The sequence below is a fragment of the Geotrypetes seraphini genome, chromosome 4 (assembly GCF_902459505.1).
Source record: "Geotrypetes seraphini chromosome 4, aGeoSer1.1, whole genome shotgun sequence".
In the NCBI taxonomy this organism is placed as follows: domain Eukaryota; kingdom Metazoa; phylum Chordata; class Amphibia; order Gymnophiona; family Dermophiidae; genus Geotrypetes; species Geotrypetes seraphini.
Genome location: NC_047087.1, coordinates 206,773,129 through 206,792,753, shown reverse-complemented (window position 1 = coordinate 206,792,753; position 19,625 = coordinate 206,773,129). Strand labels below are relative to the sequence as shown.

Sequence of the window (19,625 nt, the reverse complement as noted above, 5' to 3'; positions counted from 1 at the left end):
CATTAAATTTACTCCTAAAAGATTAAGTCATTCATATTTGAAAATTAATTTGACTATACAAGTCCCTGCATTTTCAAGAGGTTCTCCATTTGGAATTTTTTAGTGTTAAATCTATTGCATTAGTGATTTTGTCTATTTGATTCCATGCTATTGGAATAAATTGCCAATTGTAATTAGGATAGCAATTTCTATAATGTTTCAGATGAAATTTGAAAACTTGCTTATTCCAGATTATGTAAATTAGATTTTGCTAGGATCATTATCAGGCTGGGAAGAATCAATATGTTTGTAATTGAATATTGATTATGTTGATATGAATTATGATTATGATTATGGCTACTAAGTAATCTTTGTGAACTGTTTTGATTCACTGAAAAATGTTGCAAATAAAGAGTTCAACCTGCAAATAAATAAAGTAGTGATTCTTTAAGAGAACACATGCACTTTTCCTTTATAAATGGCTGCTCCTTTCTCATCCATCTATATGACTATAATAAAATTATCCTCTGAATTTAACAAGTGAAAACAAAAGAGATTATTCTGCCAATAGGATGTTTTGTATGAGTACTTTGGGGCTTTTATATTAGTTAATGCACAAATTTATATTAGTTAATGCACAAATTTGTGTGCACTGTTAGCATGAGCATGGTAACTGCTACTGTGCTGGTATGTACGAGTGACAGCATGTGATAATGTATCCACTAGCTGTATGGCGTGGTTAGGGCAGTTGCTGAGCAAGATGAGTTCTATAGGATTAGGTGACACATTGACGCAATGGGTTGGGAACTGGCTTGGAGGTAGGCTTCAAAGGGTGGTGGTGAATGGCACCCCCTCCAAAATGACGGAGGTGATCAGTGGAGTGCCACAGGGCTCAGTCTTGGGCCCAATCCTATTCAACATCTTTATAAGGGACTTGGCAGAAGGGCTTCGAGGTAAAATAACATTATTCGCCGATGACGCCAAACTAAGTAATGTAGTGGGCAAATGCACAACAGACGAAGATTCAATGCCTGACAACATGATGCACGACCTACTCCTGCTGGAGCGCTGGTCTAGGACATGGCAACTCAACTTCAATGCCAAAAAATGCAAAATTATGCACCTGGGCAGCCAAAATCCATGCAAGTCTTATACCCTTAATGGCGAGATCCTAGCAAAAACGGTAGCAGAACGAGAGTTGGGGGTAATCGTCAGTGAGGATATGAAGTCTGCCAATCAAGTGGAGCAGGCTTCATCCAAGGCAAGACAAATCATGGGTTGCATACGAAGGGGTTTCGTCAGCCGTAAGGAGGAAGTCATTATGCCATTGTATAGATCCATGGTGAGGCCCCACCTGGAATACTGTGTGCAATTTTGGAGGCCACATTATCGCAAGGATGTGCTGAGACTGGAGTCGGTGCAGAGAATGGCCACCCGGATGGTCTCGGGACTCAAGGATCTTCCATACGAAGAACGGCTTGACAAATTACAGCTATACTCGCTCGAGGAGCGCAGAGAGAGGGGAGACATGATCGAGACGTTCAAGTATCTTACGGGCCGCATCGAGGCGGAGGAAGATATCTTCTTTTTCAAGGGTCCCACGACAACAAGAGGGCATCCGTGGAAAATCAGGGGCGGGAAACTGCGAGGTGACACCAGGAAATTCTTTTTCACTGAAAGAGTGGTTGATTGCTGGAATAGTCTTCCACTACAGGTGATTGAGGCCAGCAGCGTGCCTGATTTTAAGGCCAAATGGGATAGACACGTGGGATCTATTCACAGAGAAAGGTAGGGGAGGGTCTTTAGGTGGGCAGACTAGATGGGCCGTGGCCCTTATCTGCCATCTATTTCTATGTTTCTATGTTTCTATGTTATGTGGGTGAGTTATGGACAGGGAATAGATTGCAGTTGTGCAGTTAACACAGAGCACTTATGCCATGCTCTCACTTATACAGTACAATTAGCCTCAAGAAGATACATTAACCCCTGGATTCTATGAATGACACCCAGATTTGGGCTTGCTTTCAAGATGCATGAGTCACCTAATTGACTAAACGAGCTCTTAACCATCAATCACTGGACACTATTCTATAATGCTAGGCACCTAAATATTGCGCACAGAAGAGAATTTAAGCATTTATTCACTTTATTTAATTTTCATTATTCACAGAGAGAGGCCCAGGGATGTCCTACAGGACCGTACCCAGTTGGGTTGAAGTCCCTAAATCGACCCTACATTGAGGGGATTGGACAAATTTTTGACCTTATGAACTGAAGATTCTCACTTACACAATTAATACGTAGAAGTTTAAAGGAACATTTTTAGTTTATAGTTAGCTCTCTCTGAAGATACTGAAGGGAATAGACTTAGTAGAAAAAGACAGGTTGTTCACCCTATCCAAGGAAGGGAGAATGAGAGGGCACTCTCTAAAGTTAAAAGGGGACAGATTCCATACAAACGTAAGGAAGTTCTTCTTCACCCATAGAGTGGTGGAAAACTGGAATGCTCTTCTGGAGGCTGATATAGGGGAAAACACCCTCTAGGGCAGTGGTCTCAAACTCAAACCCGTAGTGGGGCCACATTTTGGATTTGTAGGTACTTGGAGGGCCGCAGAAAAAAAAATAGTTAATGTCTTATTAAAGAAATGACAACTTTTGCATGAGGTGGTAGCCTATTCACCGACTGTGGTGGCAGCCTGTTCCCCAATGGGGAGGGCAGTGAGAAGGGAAGCATGTTGGGGACCCCTGCTTTAGGCGAGCCACGAGCCAGACTCAAGTGGCTAAAGAGCCGCAGTTTGCTGACCACTAACATAGACCAATGTGAAGAAACACCACCACAGGAGAAATCATAGGGGGGGATCAAAAAACATTTCTGTGTGACAGACAATTGTAATAAATCAAAGCCTATGTGAAGAAACACCACCACATGAGAAATCATAGGGGGGTTGAAAAAAAATTTATGTGGGACAGATAATTGCAATTTCCAAAGAAACACATTTTTCTCATACTTGCCAAAGGCCTACAGCCCTACACTGCAACTGCCACCACAGCCTGGGATGCCTCGTTGCTTGGTTCCGGTGCTTGTGGGTGAGCTGCAGGCAGAATGAGCTGTGCTGCGGGGCAGAGTGAGCCGTGCTCTCCGGATCCGGGCTGAGAGGGGGGCGGAAGGAGGCTGAGATCACGAGATGCACAGCGCAACCCGGCAGCCGCTCACTGACATTAATGCTGCCTAGAGACTCAAGCCAAAGCTGGCGGAGGGAGGCTGAGACTGGGAGAAGCACAGCGCCACCAGGAGGCCATTTGCCGACATTCCTTCTGACGCAAGTCAATTACAGCAGTCGCGATCTGTACGCGATTGTCCTCTCCACAATTGTAAAACTTGTGAAGTGGAGAGGACAGACCGTGGGCCGCAAAATAGTCATAAGAACAGAAGAACATAAGCAATGCCTCCACTGGTTCAGACCTGAGGTCCATCGTGCCCAGCAGTCCGCTCACGTAGCAGCCCAACAGGTCCAGGACCTGTGCAGTAATCCTTTATCTATACCCCTCTATCCCTTTTTCCAGCAGGAAGTTGTCTAATCCTTTCATAAACCCCAGTACCGTACTCTGCCCTATTACGTCCTCTGGAAGCGCATTCCAGGTGTCCACCACACGCTGGGTAAAGAAAAACTTCCTAGCATTCATTTTGAATCTGTCCCCTTTCAACTTTTCTGAATGCCCTCTTGTTCTTTTATGTTTTGAGTGTTTGAAGAATCTGTTCCTCTCTACTGCGGGCTGCGTGTTTGAGACCGCTGCTCTAGGTATTTAAGACAAAGTTAGACAAGTTCCTGTTGAACCGGAGCGTATGCAGGTAGGGCTGGTCTCAGGGCACTGGTCTTTGACCTGGGGGCCACCGTGAGAGTGGACTGCTGGGCAAGATGGACCACTTTGCTGACCCAGCAGCGGCAAATTCTTATGTTCTTATGTTCTGTGTTAAATCGTTTGTCAATGTGACATTCTCTGTGGAAATATCAAGAGATTTTGTGATTTGGGCACCTAAATCCCACAGCTTGCAGCCTAAAATGGGGTGTGGTCATTGAAGGGCACAGGCAGATCAGGGGTGCTCCTAAAAGCCACGCACAGTGTTATAGAATAATGGGAAGGGGCTCCCAACTTGGGCATCAGCATTTACACCAGATTTCAGCAGGCATAAGTCTGACACCTAGAAAATTGGCACTAAGCATTATTCTAAAAAAAAAATAAAATCATGCACCCTTTATAGAATAGCACTTAGGCCTAGATTCTATTAAAAAAGAAAAGATGCCTAAAGTTAGGCACCTGAATTGGCTTGCGTAGCTGATTTAGGCACCTAACTTAATTTTTTAATTAGCTTAATTGGCTCTATTAATGAGCAATAATGAACTCATAATTGGCAAAAATAAAATTAATTGAGTGATAGGCACCTAACTCAGTAGGCACTTACCGCTTTCGGGTAGGCACCTATTCCAAGGCGCTTACCAGAATGGGCATGGTTATGGGCAGATTATGAACATAAGAACAGCTTTATTGTTCAATGGTTCATCTCTTATTTCTGTGTGTGTGTATGTATGTTCACACACACACGAACACACACACAGAGTTAGGCACCTAGATTGGCTAGGCACGCCAATCTGGATGCCTAACTTCAGGGACAGTTTATAGAATCTGGCCCTTTGTGCTAGCTGTGATCATTTTAACCAGTTCATCGGCATCCCCAAGAATACAGAATTGCTATTGTCTAACAATAGCATTAGCAACGCCTGAATAACCGTTCTAGATTTTTCCTCTGACAGCAAGTCTTTCAACCTACGTAAAATTCTTAGTTTAAAAAATCTCTTATTTACCAAATTTCTTAGGTGTGACTTGAAAGTGAGAGAGGAGTCCAATCTAACACCAAGATACATGATTTCATGCAACATAGGAAGGACTATATCATACTTCTTAAACTCCAAAAGAAAATCTGATTCAGTATATTCTGACTACACAAGAACCTGAGTCTTAGATATATGTATATTCAGTCTATTAGCTGACATCCAACCATCTATAGCAACAAGACAGATTCAAAAATTCAAGAGGACTTGACAGGAAAGAAAAACTGTATGTCATCTGCATATAACCTATTCCAGTGTTCTTCAACCTTTTTACACCTATGGACTGGCGGAAATAAAATAATTATTTTGTGGACCGGCAAACTACTAAGACTAAAATTAAAAAAACCATTTCCGCCCCGTCTCCGTAAGCATGGTCCCCGCAAACCATCTGATCCCATCCGCACAAGCCTCAGTTATGATTTTATATTGAACGCATTTTATTAAAGTATAAGAAGAAACAATATTCTGTACAATTGTCATTTTATAAATACAAATATACAAAGCAAGGACCAACAAAACCCCTGTTTCCCCTCCCCTTCACATATAGCCCCTCTACTATCAAGAAAACTGAACAAGCCAAATTATTACAGAATGCTACACAGAAATATCATGCTAACAGAATACTGCAGACACACCTGACAGGAATAGTATTAGGGGAGTGCAACTAGAGCAACTGCCCCCTGGTCAGAGAGAGCCCTAAGTCAGCTGCAAGCTAAAGAAGCACTGTCTAGGCTTTGCAGCCCCCAGTTATGTCTCTAGCAGGAAATATAGTTCAAATCTGATATATTCTAATGACAAAATAGAAATACATTTTTTTCTACCTTTATCGTCTGCCCATTTTATTCTGCTTTGTTCTGTCTTTTCTTAATTTTCTTTCCAAGGTCTTTAGTCTATCTGCCACTTCTGTCGCTTCTTGTCTTCTACCTATTACACCAATATCCAGAACCTCCTTTTTCTTCTTAACAGCATCTTCCTACTCACATCAAGTCTGCTTTTTTCCTTCACCCTACAACCTCCATGTCCAGCATCTTCCTGTGTTCTTTTTTTCTTCCCGTTGCTGAACCAGCCAGCCAACCCACCATATTCCCCAATCCCATTCCAGTACTTCTCCTCTTTTCCCCATCTTAATCCAGCAGATACCTTCCATCATCCTACTCCCTCCATTCCTTATTCAGCATTTTCTCCTTGTCTCCCTATTCCCCCTTCACCATGTCCAGCATATCTCCTCTGTATCCCTACTCCCTCTACCCATGTCCAACATCTGACTTCTGTCTTCATACTCCACCCTCGTGTTCAGCATTTTCCATGTCTTTCTGCCCCCTGCAAGGTCCAGCATCTGTCTTTGTGTCCCTATTCTTCCAACTCCCACCCAGTTCTAATAACTATCCTCCCCCAAGGGGATCCACCATCTCCTTTCTGTCACACCAATCCCCCCCCTGGGTCTACCATCCCCTTCCCACAACACGTATATCACATTTTTCCCTCTCCTTATAATCCAACATCTCTTATTTCCTCTCTTGGCTGCTGGCCCCGATCCACTCTCCCAGCACTCGATTACTATCAGCCCTGCCTTTGACCCTGGTCCTGCTAAACTTGGCAGCAATAACAAAAACAAAACCTACCCTACTGTCAATTGTGGTTCCACTGCTAAACTTGGCAGCAATAACAAAAACAAAACCTACCCTACTGTCAATTGTGGTTCCACTAAATTAGACGGCTAGAACAAAGACAGAAGCCACGGGACCTTTCCTCTTGCCTGCATTGTTATTTGCTACAAGCTCTGCTGGTCTAAATCCTGCCCCTCAAAAACAGTAAGTCACTTCAGAGGGGGGCGGGATCAAGATCGGCAGAGCCTATAGCGATGCAGGCAAGAGGAAAAGTCCCGCGGCTTCTGTCTTTCTTTTTGCCATGCGTTTGTAGCAGTACCGCAGCCGATCCTAACACCAGCCCTGGAAGGGAAAGGGGAAGAGATACCCGACAGGAAATTTAATCCGTGGATCTCACCGGCCCTGCACGGACCGGCAGGAATTTTCTGCAGATCGGCACCGGTCCATGGACCGGCAGTTGAAGAACAGTGACCTATACAATACCCTCAATTCCTTCAACAGTTTACAGAATGAAATAATCTAGATATTAAACAAAACTGGAGAGTGGGCAGATCTTTGAGGAACCTCAGATTTAACCTCTTATCATGAAAACACCTCCTGATCAATCTCTGGACATAAAGGGCTAGATTCACTAATCTCATGGATCCGATCTGTGAGGTTGCCGGGTGCCTGATTCACGACGCGTCCTTATGCAAATAGGGGTGATTGGAGTCACATCCCCCAACCGACTGCATGGATTGCTGGAGAGCGATCTCGACGCATGTGCAGACCATCTTCTTTGCCTGTAGATGGTCTGCGCATGCGCTCCATGCGGTCCGTGCTCCTTTGAATTTTGCTCCGGGGATGGGTGCTGGCAGAGATCACCGCAGCAGTACAGTATTTTGGTGCACCAAGGAGACTTAAGGGAAGCACTAGAAAGATGTCAAAAAAGGGGAGGAAAAGACAAGGCATAGCCAGAAGGATTTTCGTGATCCCGTGCCGCCCTGACTCTCCTGCTCTCTGCCGCCCTTCTCTGCAGTGCAGCCCCACTTTAAACCCACGTGTTAAAACCACGGGCTCACACTGCGGGGAAAGGTGGCAGAGACCAGAAGAGTCAGGGTGGCAAGAGCAGGAGAGTCAGGGCACTGATTCCTTTTGGGGCAGAGCAGGAGAGTCGGTTGCTGATTCCTTTCAGGGCAGAGTAGAGCGGCATAGATGCAGGCAGGGTGGCAGAGAGCAGGGTTTTTCCTGCAGGGCAGGGATTTTAGGGCAGCAGAGAGCAGGAAAAGACATGAGCAACTGGTCCTCAGCTGTCACTTCTTCTTTGATCGGCCACCCTAGTCGGTGTTCCTTAAATTGTTTAGTGAATCACTGCCTTCCTACATTTGCATGCCATTTCCCTCATTTGCATGTGCAGATCACATCGGATGCAGACAGGATCAGCCAGAAGGTTAGTGAATCGGGTCGGGGTCGCAAAGTGGTCGGGACACGATCGGTGTCCTTAGCGAATCTAGCCCAAAGTTCTTTCTGTTAAAAAAGGATGTAAACCAAATTAATACCTGTTCTTGTCTTCCCAAATCATGCTATTAAAAGTTAATGGTGGACTGTATGAAATGCTGAAGGGATGTATAACCTATAATAAATGATTCTCCCCTGTCAAATCCTGCTCTTAACACTATAACAAACAGTAATGATCAAAGTTCCCATAGTTTATTTAGGGCTAAACCCAAATTGGCAATCATATAGGATGTAATTAGTTTCCATTTTTTCAAAGTTTTAGCAATAAAAAGAATGGAACAAGTATGACAAAAATTATCTACTCTAGTCTTATCAGGCTAATCTATTTAAAAGCAGAAGAATAAATTCCTTGTTCCAAAGATTTATTCACCAAACCAACTAAACACTCAGCTACACTAGATTTCAAAGATTTAATCACTCCAGGAAAGCAAACGTCTAGTGAGTTAGTGGAAGTATTCGTATTACTATGAGTTACTTGTTCAACTTCTTTTGCAGTGCTCAGATAGAACCTATCCCATTTTACAACTCCACTGCTTAAACTAGTTGTATTCTCAAACTCAGAATCTACATCCTTTGGGAGGCCCCGTCCTTCGAATGATTTCAAGATACAATCAACCTTGTCACTGAATCTATCTGCAAAATCTTGAGCTATGTTCTTATCCAGTAGATGCTCACCATTCTTACTGGCACACGATACTTGCATCTAACAGAATAACTCCTTAGAGGAGGAAGAAGCATCTTGAATCTTCTGATCATAATACAATCTCTTAGCTATCTTGGCGACCTCATGATAACTTTCCAAATACTCCTTATAAGCTGTTAAAGTATAATAATCAGGATATTTTCCCCATTATCTCTCCTTTCTACACAATTGCTCTTTGAGAGATCAACTCGTGATTAAAAACCACGGTGCCATAGCTAGCCGCCTTAATTGTTTTGATTCTAAAGGTGCAATGTCATCTAAACTATCTTTCAATGAAGAAAACCATCCATTCACTATTATACAAAAGAGAGAGTGTCTGTAAACTCATTATCTAAATTCAGAATCCAATTAGCCTATAGCTAATTGCCTAATGCTGCCTAATTCGTATTTTACTGACATTTATCATATTTCTGTTCAGATTGTTGCGCAGTGCTATTAAATGTTTGTTTCTGGTACTGTATCGTGCTTTTGCTTACATTTGGTTATTTTAGTATTGTTGTGCTTTTGACAGAATTGTTTTATCTCCTGTACACCACCTTTGGTGAAATTCTTCATAAAAGTGGTTAATATATCCTAATAAATAAATTACATAAGAACCTAAGGAGCTGTTTCTGGAAGAAGTGTCTGCCATGTCGGGTGTTTACAAAATTGGTGCCTGCTGCATGTCAGTCACCAACGGTCGCAGCTTGAAGGGGCCCGAGGCATTAGAAATGTAGGCCAGGCTTTTAAAGGCCTACATTTTTAATGCCTAGGGTCAAGTCAGAATCACAGCTAGCGGCGCCTCCCCTAACCACACCCCCTTCTGGGCATTAGTGTCCTTATGAACTGCTAGCCACGAGGGAGATAGGCACCGGTCGGAGAGGTTGCTTAGGAGCGACCATTTTAAAAAATTTAAATCACCTTTTAATTGTTTTTAAACGACACAGTCAATTACCGCATCATTTATCACCAATCAAAACAATTACATTTAGTGGCGTTAGGTTGCTTACCACCGCCTAACTTTTGGTGGCCTGATGAGAAACAGCCCCTGAAGGCATCAACTGGTAAATTCTATATAATCCACCTAAAGTTAGGCACCTACAAAGACATACCTAACTGATGTAGGTACCTAATTTAATTGAATAGGCATAATCAGCTCTGATAATTGCCACTTAACACCTCATAATTGGCTTTAATTAGACTTAATTGAAAGGCACCAGACTCGAAAACACAGTTCTATAAAAAGTAGGTGCCTAGTCCAAAACCCCTTAAAAGTGGGGATGGTTAGGGGCAAATTGGGCATGTTTTCGATTTATGTGTCTAACTTAGGTGCATGTATTTAGGCAAAGAAAACTCCAGCATAAATTGAGTATGCCTAAAGTTAGCCTTGCCTAAGCTTGCTTAGGTGGTGCTAAGCATGATTCTATATAGTGTGCCTAGGATTACCAGATTTTGTAATGCTAAAATCCGGACATGTGTCCCTGCCCCAGCTCCGCCCTGTTCTGTCCAAGTCACAACCTGTTCCGCCCCAGACCTACCTTCTAAACCTCTTCTCAAGCTCGGCGAAGTATCTGGCCTCCAAGCATGCTCGGGTGTGGCGCGATGATGTCACATGCATGCACGCATGCATGTGATATCATCACTTCACACCCGCGCATGCTCGGAGACCCTCCGGATGCAGCCGCAAACTTGAAAACCCGGATGAACTGCTGCATTAAAAAAATCCATCCAGACGCCCTGACAGTACTCAAAAAGAGGACATGTCCGGACATCTGATAACTCTAAGTGTGCCTACCTTTTATAGAATCACGCTTAGCGCCATACTAGTCAGGCCCAAAGAGATCAAGTTTTGAAAATGAGCAGAGTGCTTGAAAAGTAGCCTAATGATTAGTCAGTGGGATAAGAACCTGGGGTTTTGGTTCCTGTTGCAGATCCCTGTGACGCTGTGCAGGTCACTTAACCCTCCGTTGCCCCAGATACAAAACTTAGGCCCTCTTTTACAAAGGTGCGCTAAGCTAAAACGCCGCATGCGCTAACTGCTAACGCATTCATAGGATAATATGCACTTGTTGGCATTTAGCGTGCGATAATATTTATCGGACACTAAAAAGCATAGTGCACCTTTGTAAAAGAAGGGGTTAGACTATGAGCCCTCTAGGAACACAGGAAGCAACTGTACATATGGTTTACTGAGATTTGATTGTTTGTTTTTATTAGGATTGCTATTATTATGATTATGGAGATGTCGATTGTTTAGTATTTTAGGGGAAAAAATAACTTTTGCTTTTATTCTTTTCTATCCTATTTTTAAATGGAGTTCCTTTCTTGATAAATGTGTATTATATATTGTACACCGCTTGGATCCTTTTTTAGGCTGTTATGCGGTATAGAAAGTTTTTAATAAACATAAGTAAAAACCACTTTGGTTGCACTACAGAAATGCAGAATATTAAATCCATCATACTTTTATGAGATCATTTACTAAAAAGAATTTTAAAAATGCACTGGTATATTTTTAAATTCAGTTTCCTTCCTCCATATACATGGGATGTATTAAAGTGTTGCAAGAACACTTTTCTGGAAATATTGGCAGATGTTACTACTGTAGTAATATCCATAGAATCTTGGAAGCTGGAGCTTATTTCCTCGTTACCCAGGATTCTTTAAGGGGCTGGTATCTCCAAGTTAGAAACTCCCCTGTTTTCAAACCCCTCAGCACACAATATTCACCTTTTTAAACCATGCAGCACTATTAATGACCCACTGGACCAGTCCTTGCATATGACAGTTTAATTTATTTAAAACAAATTACATAATTGACTGATAATTTTTACTGATTAAAACTAAATGGTCCACAACCACACACACATAATGATCTTTTTTTATTATTATTTCACAGGAAATAAGTGATGCAGATATATTAGAACTTGTGCACAGTTCTGTCGGAAGGATAACAGTTATAAGACAGATTTTCCCTTCAACAAAAGATAACAATGTAAGATGCATGAGGAATAACCATCGGATCTCTTCACTGCTATGTGACCCGCAAGAAGGCTACTTGCAAATGCTACAGGTCAGTAAGCTGACGTAAGCCACAAAGGATTGTTTTAATGGGATATGGATGGTGTTTTATGCCACTATAGCAGGTAATCAGCGATCTGAAGGAGACCTGTATAAAGGCACAGGAAGACAAAAAAAACAAAAGTGAATGTGTCTGAAAGCCGACATTTTCCATTTATGAAGGCAATTCATGTAATGCTAATTACCTGCCTTGAAACTGAACCTTTTAGCATTTGATTTTGCATGAAGCATTTGCAAGTAATTAGACAAACTCATTGGTAGGTTAGGTGATTTATTTGAATTAGGTATCACATTAGGAGGCTCCCTTTAATGAAGCAGTAGTCCCCATGGTTGCAGAAGATACCAGCAGGAGATAATGTTTCATATTAAATGGAAATGATATGTGATATAGTTAAAGCATGCCAGGTGAGAGCATTAGGATGAAATAAGAGCAACTGAAAGTATTTCTTCTGAAGCCTAGAATCCAGTGTAGCACCACCTATTTATCAAGGGAGGAAGCTAAATATCTATTGCAAAGAAATATTTTATTTGGCTTCGTTGGAATGAATTCACATATCAATACCAACTAATCAAGTGATCTTCTAATGTGGTATTCATACCTTGACATAAGATTTTGAAATGCAAGCTGAAAACAGTATGCTGTGCGGTATGGCTTGCATTAACACAAAAGAGGGATTGTGATATGAATCTACTAGTTTCTTGAGTCTTGAGCTTTTTATTTATTTATTTTTTTTGGTTAGTTTATATCCTGCCTTCCCCAATGAGCTCAGAACGGGTTACAGGGTTGACATACATAATGCATAGACAAACAGATTACTATACACACTCCTTAGCAAATTAGAAAATATCCTGACCACTCCTTATGTACTTCTAAATGTCCTGACAATTCATATGTAATCCACCTTGAACTGAATAGAAATCACTAATGTAATGTAAATTCATCATGTTAGATATACAGAGTCAAGTTTAGCATACAATTTGGTCATTTTACGTTAACATATGTTATTTGTCTTATTTTCTATTTCTTTCCTAATAACACCTATCATTCTATTTGCTGTTTTGGCTGCTATCACACACTTATCAAAAGATTTTAGAGTATTGCCATGAAGACACCTAGATTTATTTTCTTGGATGGTGACTCCTAAAAGAGAAAAAGATTAGGTTTTTACCTCGATAATCTTTTTTGTAGATGTGTCTAGTAGTCCTGAACCATAGGGCATTGCGTCTAAACCCGCAAATTGCTTGCAGAAAACTGCCAATCATCTCCCCAACTCCACCTCCCTCCCAGGGAGCTGCTCCTACACCCTTAGTTTGCACAATTCTGGCTATTTTCTATGAGCTTACTTATTAAAGCCTGAAACATTAATACCTGTATTGAAGAAGATGTTTAATTTTTAGCATGCCTGTTGGCGGTTCAATTTCCTCATATTAACTGCCACAAAAAGAAAAGTGTAGGTGGGCTTTTACAAAAGTGTACTGCTGAGCAGCACATGCTAAATGTCGATCCGCCCGTAGGAATAGAATGCCGGCTCAGCATCTAGCGTGTGTACAAGGGCCTGTTAGGGTCTTGATGAAGGGGATAATACAATCATTTCCTGGAATCAGTATTTGAACAAAATCACAAGAGGCCTCAAAATCTTCCTCCCTTACCACTAACAACTCAGACCCAGTCACTAATGGGCCACCACCACATAAAAACATGATGGCAGATAAAGGCCAAATGGCCCATCCAGTCTGCCCATCCCAGTAACCATTATCTCTTCTTCTCTCTAAGAAATCTCACGCATTTCTTGAATTCAGACAGAGTCTCTGTCTCCGCTACCGCTTCCAGGAGACTGTATCACGCATCTACCACCCTTTCTGGTAAAAAAAAAAGTATTTCCGTAGATTACTCCTGAGCCTAACACCACTTAACTTCATCCTAAGCCCTCTCATTCCAGAGCTTCCTTTCAAACAAAAGGGGCAGGCAGCCTTATGGACTAGGGATTTAACTCACATATTCACATTCTCAAATTCGTATCAACAATTTCTACGTGCCTTAAAGACACATCTTTTTAGGGAATCTTTTGGAAGTTAGATATTAGATGTTTATTCATTTGTATTACTAGTCTTTGTGAACCGCATAGAACTTAATGGTATTTGCGGTATACAAGTGAGTTTTATGTTGATATCATGTAGGTATTTAAACGTCTCTATCATATCTATCTCTATCTTTATCATATCTCTCCTCTCCTGCCTTTCCTCCAAAGTATTCAGATTGAGATCTTTAAGTGTGCAGTAATTTTTTATTATTTTTTTTTTTGGTGGGGGGGGGGGGCATGTCAGGAGTGGAGAATGGGCATGGAAGTAGGGTTACCAGATTTTTCAAATGGAAAATCCGGACCACTAGACCCGCTGCCAAGCCCGCCCAGTTCCACCCATCTCTGCCCCGTTCCACCCCAGTCCCGCCCCCCAATCCTGCCCCAGCCCCTCCCCGCTGCCTGCTTTCGTCAGGCAGGAGGACATCCATGCATATGCGGCTACAATGCGATGATGTCACGCACACGTACACATGACATCATTGCATCACATCCGCGCATGCATGGATGCCCTCCTGCCTGACGGGGATTTGTTGGAAGCTTTTTAAAACCCAGATAAATTGCCGGGTTTTGAAAAGCCGTCCGGACCCCCGGACATGTCCTCAAAAGGAGGAGATATCCGGGGAAATCCGGATGTCTGGTAACCCTACATGGAAGCACTCTTCACTGTCATTGTATACTAACTGAATAATACAATGCAGGTGTCCTTAGTGCCTCTTAAATAGGAGGCGGTAAATGCTCCTATCTTCATTTTTTTTTTTTTTCAGTGGCTACAGGCTAATGCCAACATTAGTGCATGGCCAGAAAAAGAAATAATTGAAAAAGGCCGAAATTACTGCTGTATTAAAAATAGATGTTTTGTGCTAAGCCCTTTTATTAGAACAGCTTAGTAAAAGTGTCTTTTAGTGACTAATTCAAGCACAAGATTCAAATTTGTGACATATTCTGTTAGCTTTGGTATATTATTCTGATATGAAACGCTATTTTAAAACATATTTGTGAATTTTTAAATAATTTTTCTTATGCTTTTATACAAGGGGTCAATGAAAAGTTCTCAGTCCAACCAACAAAGCTGGGGCAGCCTCCATCGAGGGCTATACACTAGAGAATGACACGGTGGCTGTTACCTGTGGTGAGCCGCGGGTGATCGCAGGTTACCCGCCAAAACGGTGGGGGGAAAAACAGTGTTCACCGCGGCTACTTGGACAAGGCCATTCACTGCCCTGTGGAGCGGTGAATGGCCTTGTCTCTGCTGTTAAGGGAGAGAACGCACGCGGTCACTGATCATGCTCCCTCCCTCCTTACAGATCACCACCACCCAATTGCCACCACTGCCCCATCCGAGCACCTCCCTCCCTCCTTACTGATCGCTGCTGCCCAATCGCTGCTGCCGCCCGATCGCCATCGCCACCGCCCCGTCTGAGCATCTTCCTTTCTCCCTCCCTGCCCCTTACCTTCATGGCAGGCAATTTCTAAATTTCCTTCCTACGAGCAGCCGAAGCATTGAAATCGCATGCAGCTGCCATAAAGGTCATCTCTGACGCAACTGAAAGTTGCATCAGAGATGATCTTTCCTGCAGCCACACATGACTTCAATGTTACGGTTGCTAATAGGAAGGAAATTTAGAAATTGCCTGCCGTGAAGGTAAGGGGCAGGGAGAAAGAAAAGATGAGGTGCAGAGGAACAGACTCTGAAGGGAACTGGGGAAGGTGGGGATAGTCTGTTCAGACAAATCAGCAGAGGTTGGTGCCCGCTCGCCTGGGAGAGGCACTGCAGTGAGCACCAGCGCATGTGGACCAGGATGAAGAGGCAACCGACTTGCCAGCTCCAGAGAAGAGTGGCCTTAGGTGCTAGCTTACATGGTAGGAGCGATTTTTGTTTTACTGGTGGTTCTCAGCACCATAGCATGCAAATTATATGCATGGTATTTGTGTGGAGAATTGCCATTAAAAGGGGGGGAGGAACTGTACCTGGCATTTGCTTAGAAGAGCAATCACTAGGCACAGCTCCTCACTCCTGTCAAAAAGTGAAAAAAAAAACCCCAAAACAAAAATGCCCACAGATGCTACTCTCCCTGCCTGCTCAGCTGACTGGGGATCCCCCTGCCACGATTGATTCATCTGGCAGGGAGAGTCCCCGATTCCTCCCTTCCAACTGCCCTCGAGGATAGCCCCCCCAATCAGGCTGAGCCTTCATCCCACCCCAAGCCCACTCCCCCCATACCATTAAATTAGATTGGCTGGAGGGATCCCACTCCCTCCTGCCAACATGCCTGCCACCCCCAACCCTATGTACTGAAGATCAGCAGGACAAATGCCCACTCCCTCCTGCCGAAAGGGTTTCCCACCCTGGTGGTCTGGTGCATCCCCCGACACTGCCCCCCTCCCCCCTCATGTACCTTGATAAGAAGGCCAGCGGGAGGGATGGTCAGTCCATCCTGCTGGCAGGATCATCTCTTCAAAATGCCTAAGGCCCTGATTGTCCCAGATGCCTAAGGCTGCTCCCAAGGCCACTAAGGGGACAGCTTTTAGGTGCCTGGGACAATCAGGGCCCTAGTCTCCTCCCAGGGCATTTCAGGATGCACCGTGAATGGTAAGGCCTGCCATTTGGAAGAGGCGCGTCTGCCAGCAGGAAGGACTGAGCATCCCTCCTGGCAGCCTTCTTAACAAAGCATAGGGGTTAAGGGGGGGGGCATACACTAGACTATTATATTACATTACATTACATTAGGGATTTCTATTCCACCATTACCTTGCAGTTCAAGGCGGATTACAAATGGTTTGTCCGGAGATTAGAAGTTTTTAGGGAGTAGTTTTTACATTTCTTTGAGTTGTTAAGGATTACATCTGAGTTGTCATGATATTAGAAGTTCATATGTAGCAGTTGCAGGTGATGCTTAGGACATTTCTGATTGTGTTAGTTCGGTTTTATGTGTTTTATGAATAGAAGGGTTTTTATTTCTTTTTTGAAGGTCTTGTATTCTATGGTTGTGGTCAATAGGTTGTAGAGTTGTGGGTCGAGTTTTGAAGCTCAAGTGGCTAGGAGGTTGTTGTACAGTTTTTTTCTTTTGACATTTTTGGTTGGAGGGTGTGTGAATGGTACATGGGTTCTCCTATGTCTGGTTGAGGTGGATTGAACTAGTCGATTGTTCCAATAGGCTGGGCTGTCTCCGATTATTGCTTTAAATAGTAGGCAGTAAAATTTGAAGTATATTCTCGCTTGTATTGGGTGCCAATGTGAGTCATGGTATGCCTCTGTGATGTGGTTGTAATTCTTCAGTGAATAGACCAGCCTTAGGGCTGTGTTTTGTATTGTTTGTAATTGTTTTATCATGGTTGCTGTGCATGGGAGATATAATATGTTGCAGTAGTCTTTTAGAAAAGTTGGAATTGTTTTCTGTTGAAGAATTTTCTGATTTGGCTCAGGATTCTCATGACTGCAAATAATTTTTTTATTGTTTTGTTGATTTGTGGCTGCATTGTACAGTCTCTGTCTATTAGCACTCCCAGGAGTTTTAAAATGGGTTGGATGTGGTATGTTGTAGAGTTTATGACAAGGCTTGTTACTGTTGGGGTTTTGTTATTTTCGAGTAGGATGATGTCTGTTTTGTCCGGATTTAGTTTTAGTTTTTGGTCTTTCATCCAAGTTGCTATTGTTTCAAGTGTTCTGTGTATTTTGTCTGTCATGGATGGTGCTGGTTGATCGAACAGAAGGCGAATGGTGATGTCGGCTGCATAGGTGTAGGATATTAGACCTTATTTGTCTAGGTAGGAACCGAGGGAGGCAATGTATAGGTTGAAGAGTGTGGGAGAAAGAGGTGATCCTTGGGGTACTCCGCAGGGGTTAGACCATGGCTCGGATTTTTCTTTGTTTGTTTTAACTCTGTATGTTCTGGATTGAAGGAATCCTTTAAACCATTATAGTACCTTACCACTGATTCCTATTGAGTTCAGTATCTATAGAAGGATGTTATGGTCTACCTGGTGAAAAGCTGTGGAGAGATCTAGTTGAATAATTAGCATTTTGTTTTGCCTGTGCTGAGATGTTGTCTGACAGTGTCCATGAGTGAGCCAACTAGGGTCTTAGTGCTGTGCTTGGTTCTGAAGCTTGAATGTGTTGCATGGAGTAGGTTCTCTAGGTATGAGTGGTTCTCTAGGTATGAGTTTAGGACTTTGGCTATGAGGCCTTCCATTAGCGTGACATAAAGTGGTACTGAGGCTATGTGTCTGTATTGGATTGTTGGTCTGTTTCTCCTTTGGGGGGTTTTCAGGATTGGTGTGATGATGATTTTGCTGAGATCTTGTGGGAAAAGGCTGTCAGTTAGTAGGGTTTGTATCCATTGCAAGAGTAGGGTGCAAAATAGTGTACTGGAGACTTTCAATAGGTATGGGAGGCAGTGGTTTAGGGTGCAAGTTGCGTGGCTATACTTGTTGAAGAGTTTGTTGAAGTCTGACCATAGTATTGGTGAGAAGTGGGACCATGTTACATTACATTACATTACATTACATTAGGGATTTCTATTCCGCCATTACCTTGCGGTTCAAGGCGGATTACAAAAGGTTACATTAAAGAACAGAATTATAATGAATTATAGATTTACAGGATAGCGGAGTTGCAATGAATTACAGAATTGCAATGAATTACAGAATTACCGAATTACAGAATTGCAGGATTGTAGAGTTATATGAGTTATAATGAATAGCTTGAGGGGTAAGATGTAGATCTTAAGGGTTTTTAGAGGTCGTGTTGTTATTGTTGTTTTAGGAATTTCTTGAAAAGGGTGGTTTTTATTTCTTTTCTGAAAGTCTTGTAGTCTGGAGTGGTCATCAGAAGGTTGGTGATCTGGTTGTCCAGTCTTGCAGCTTGTGTGGCTAGGAGGCCGTCATGTAGTTTAGTTCTTTTTACTTCTTTGGATGGGGGGGGTATGAATGGGGAGTGCGTTTTTCTGTGTCTGGTATTGGTTGCTTGTATGAGGCGATTGTTCAGGTATGATGGACTGTCTCCGTGTAGGGTTTTAAATAAAATGCAGTAGAATTTGAATTGGATTCTTTCTTGGATTGGGAGCCAGTGTGAGTTGATGAAGGCCTCAGTGATGTGGTCGTGTTTTTTCAATGAATAGACGAGTCTTAAGGCTGTATTTTGGATTGTTTGGAGTTGTCTTATCGTGGTTGCCGGACATGGGAGGAAGAGTATGTTACAGTAGTCCAATATACTTAGAATTAGGGATTGTACTATAAGTAGGAATTGTGTACTTTCAAAGAATTTTCGGACTTGTCTCAGGTTTCTCATGATTGCGAATGATTTTTGGGTTGTTTTGTTTATTTGGGTTGCATTGTGCAGCGTCTGTCTATGGTCATGCCTAGTAGTTTTATGGTTGTTTGGATTGGATATTTGGTTGCGTTTATGTCTAGGGTGGTTGTGGTTTGGATCTTGTCATTTTCTAGGAGGATGAATTTGGTTTTGTCTTGGTTGAGTTTAAGTTTGTGATTTTCCATCCAGGTTGTGATTGCTTCCAGTGTTTGGTGAAGTTCGTCTGTCATGGTAGGTTTGGAGTGATCGTATGGGATGAGGATGGTGATGTCTGTCTGCTGCAACTGCTTCTTCTTCTGTGGAGAGTGTTGTGATCTCTTCTAGGTGTATAGGTGTTCCATTGAAGGTCGATATTATGGTTGCAATTTTGTCTTTGAAGAATGTTGCTAAGACTGTGACTGTGGGTGTGGGGGCATTGTTGCTTGTCAGGTAGGGTTTGGTGTCTGTGAGTTATTTTAGTAGTTGGAATAGTTTTTTTGTGTCTTGGATTTCTTCTCCTAT

The 19,625-nt window shown here is 42.6% G+C and overlaps 1 protein-coding gene across 8 annotated transcripts in view; it reads left to right on the top strand.

Annotated features, from left to right (window-relative positions):
• GRID1 (glutamate ionotropic receptor delta type subunit 1) overlaps positions 1-19,625 on the top strand; it is a 1,864,061-nt gene that overhangs the window by 1,314,817 nt on the left and 529,619 nt on the right. For all 8 annotated transcript variants that reach the window (XM_033941939.1, XM_033941936.1, XM_033941932.1 and 5 more), the window contains one exon: positions 11,554-11,727. In XM_033941939.1, the coding sequence (XP_033797830.1) occupies positions 11,554-11,727 (174 nt within the window). The remainder of the gene's footprint in view (positions 1-11,553; positions 11,728-19,625) is intronic.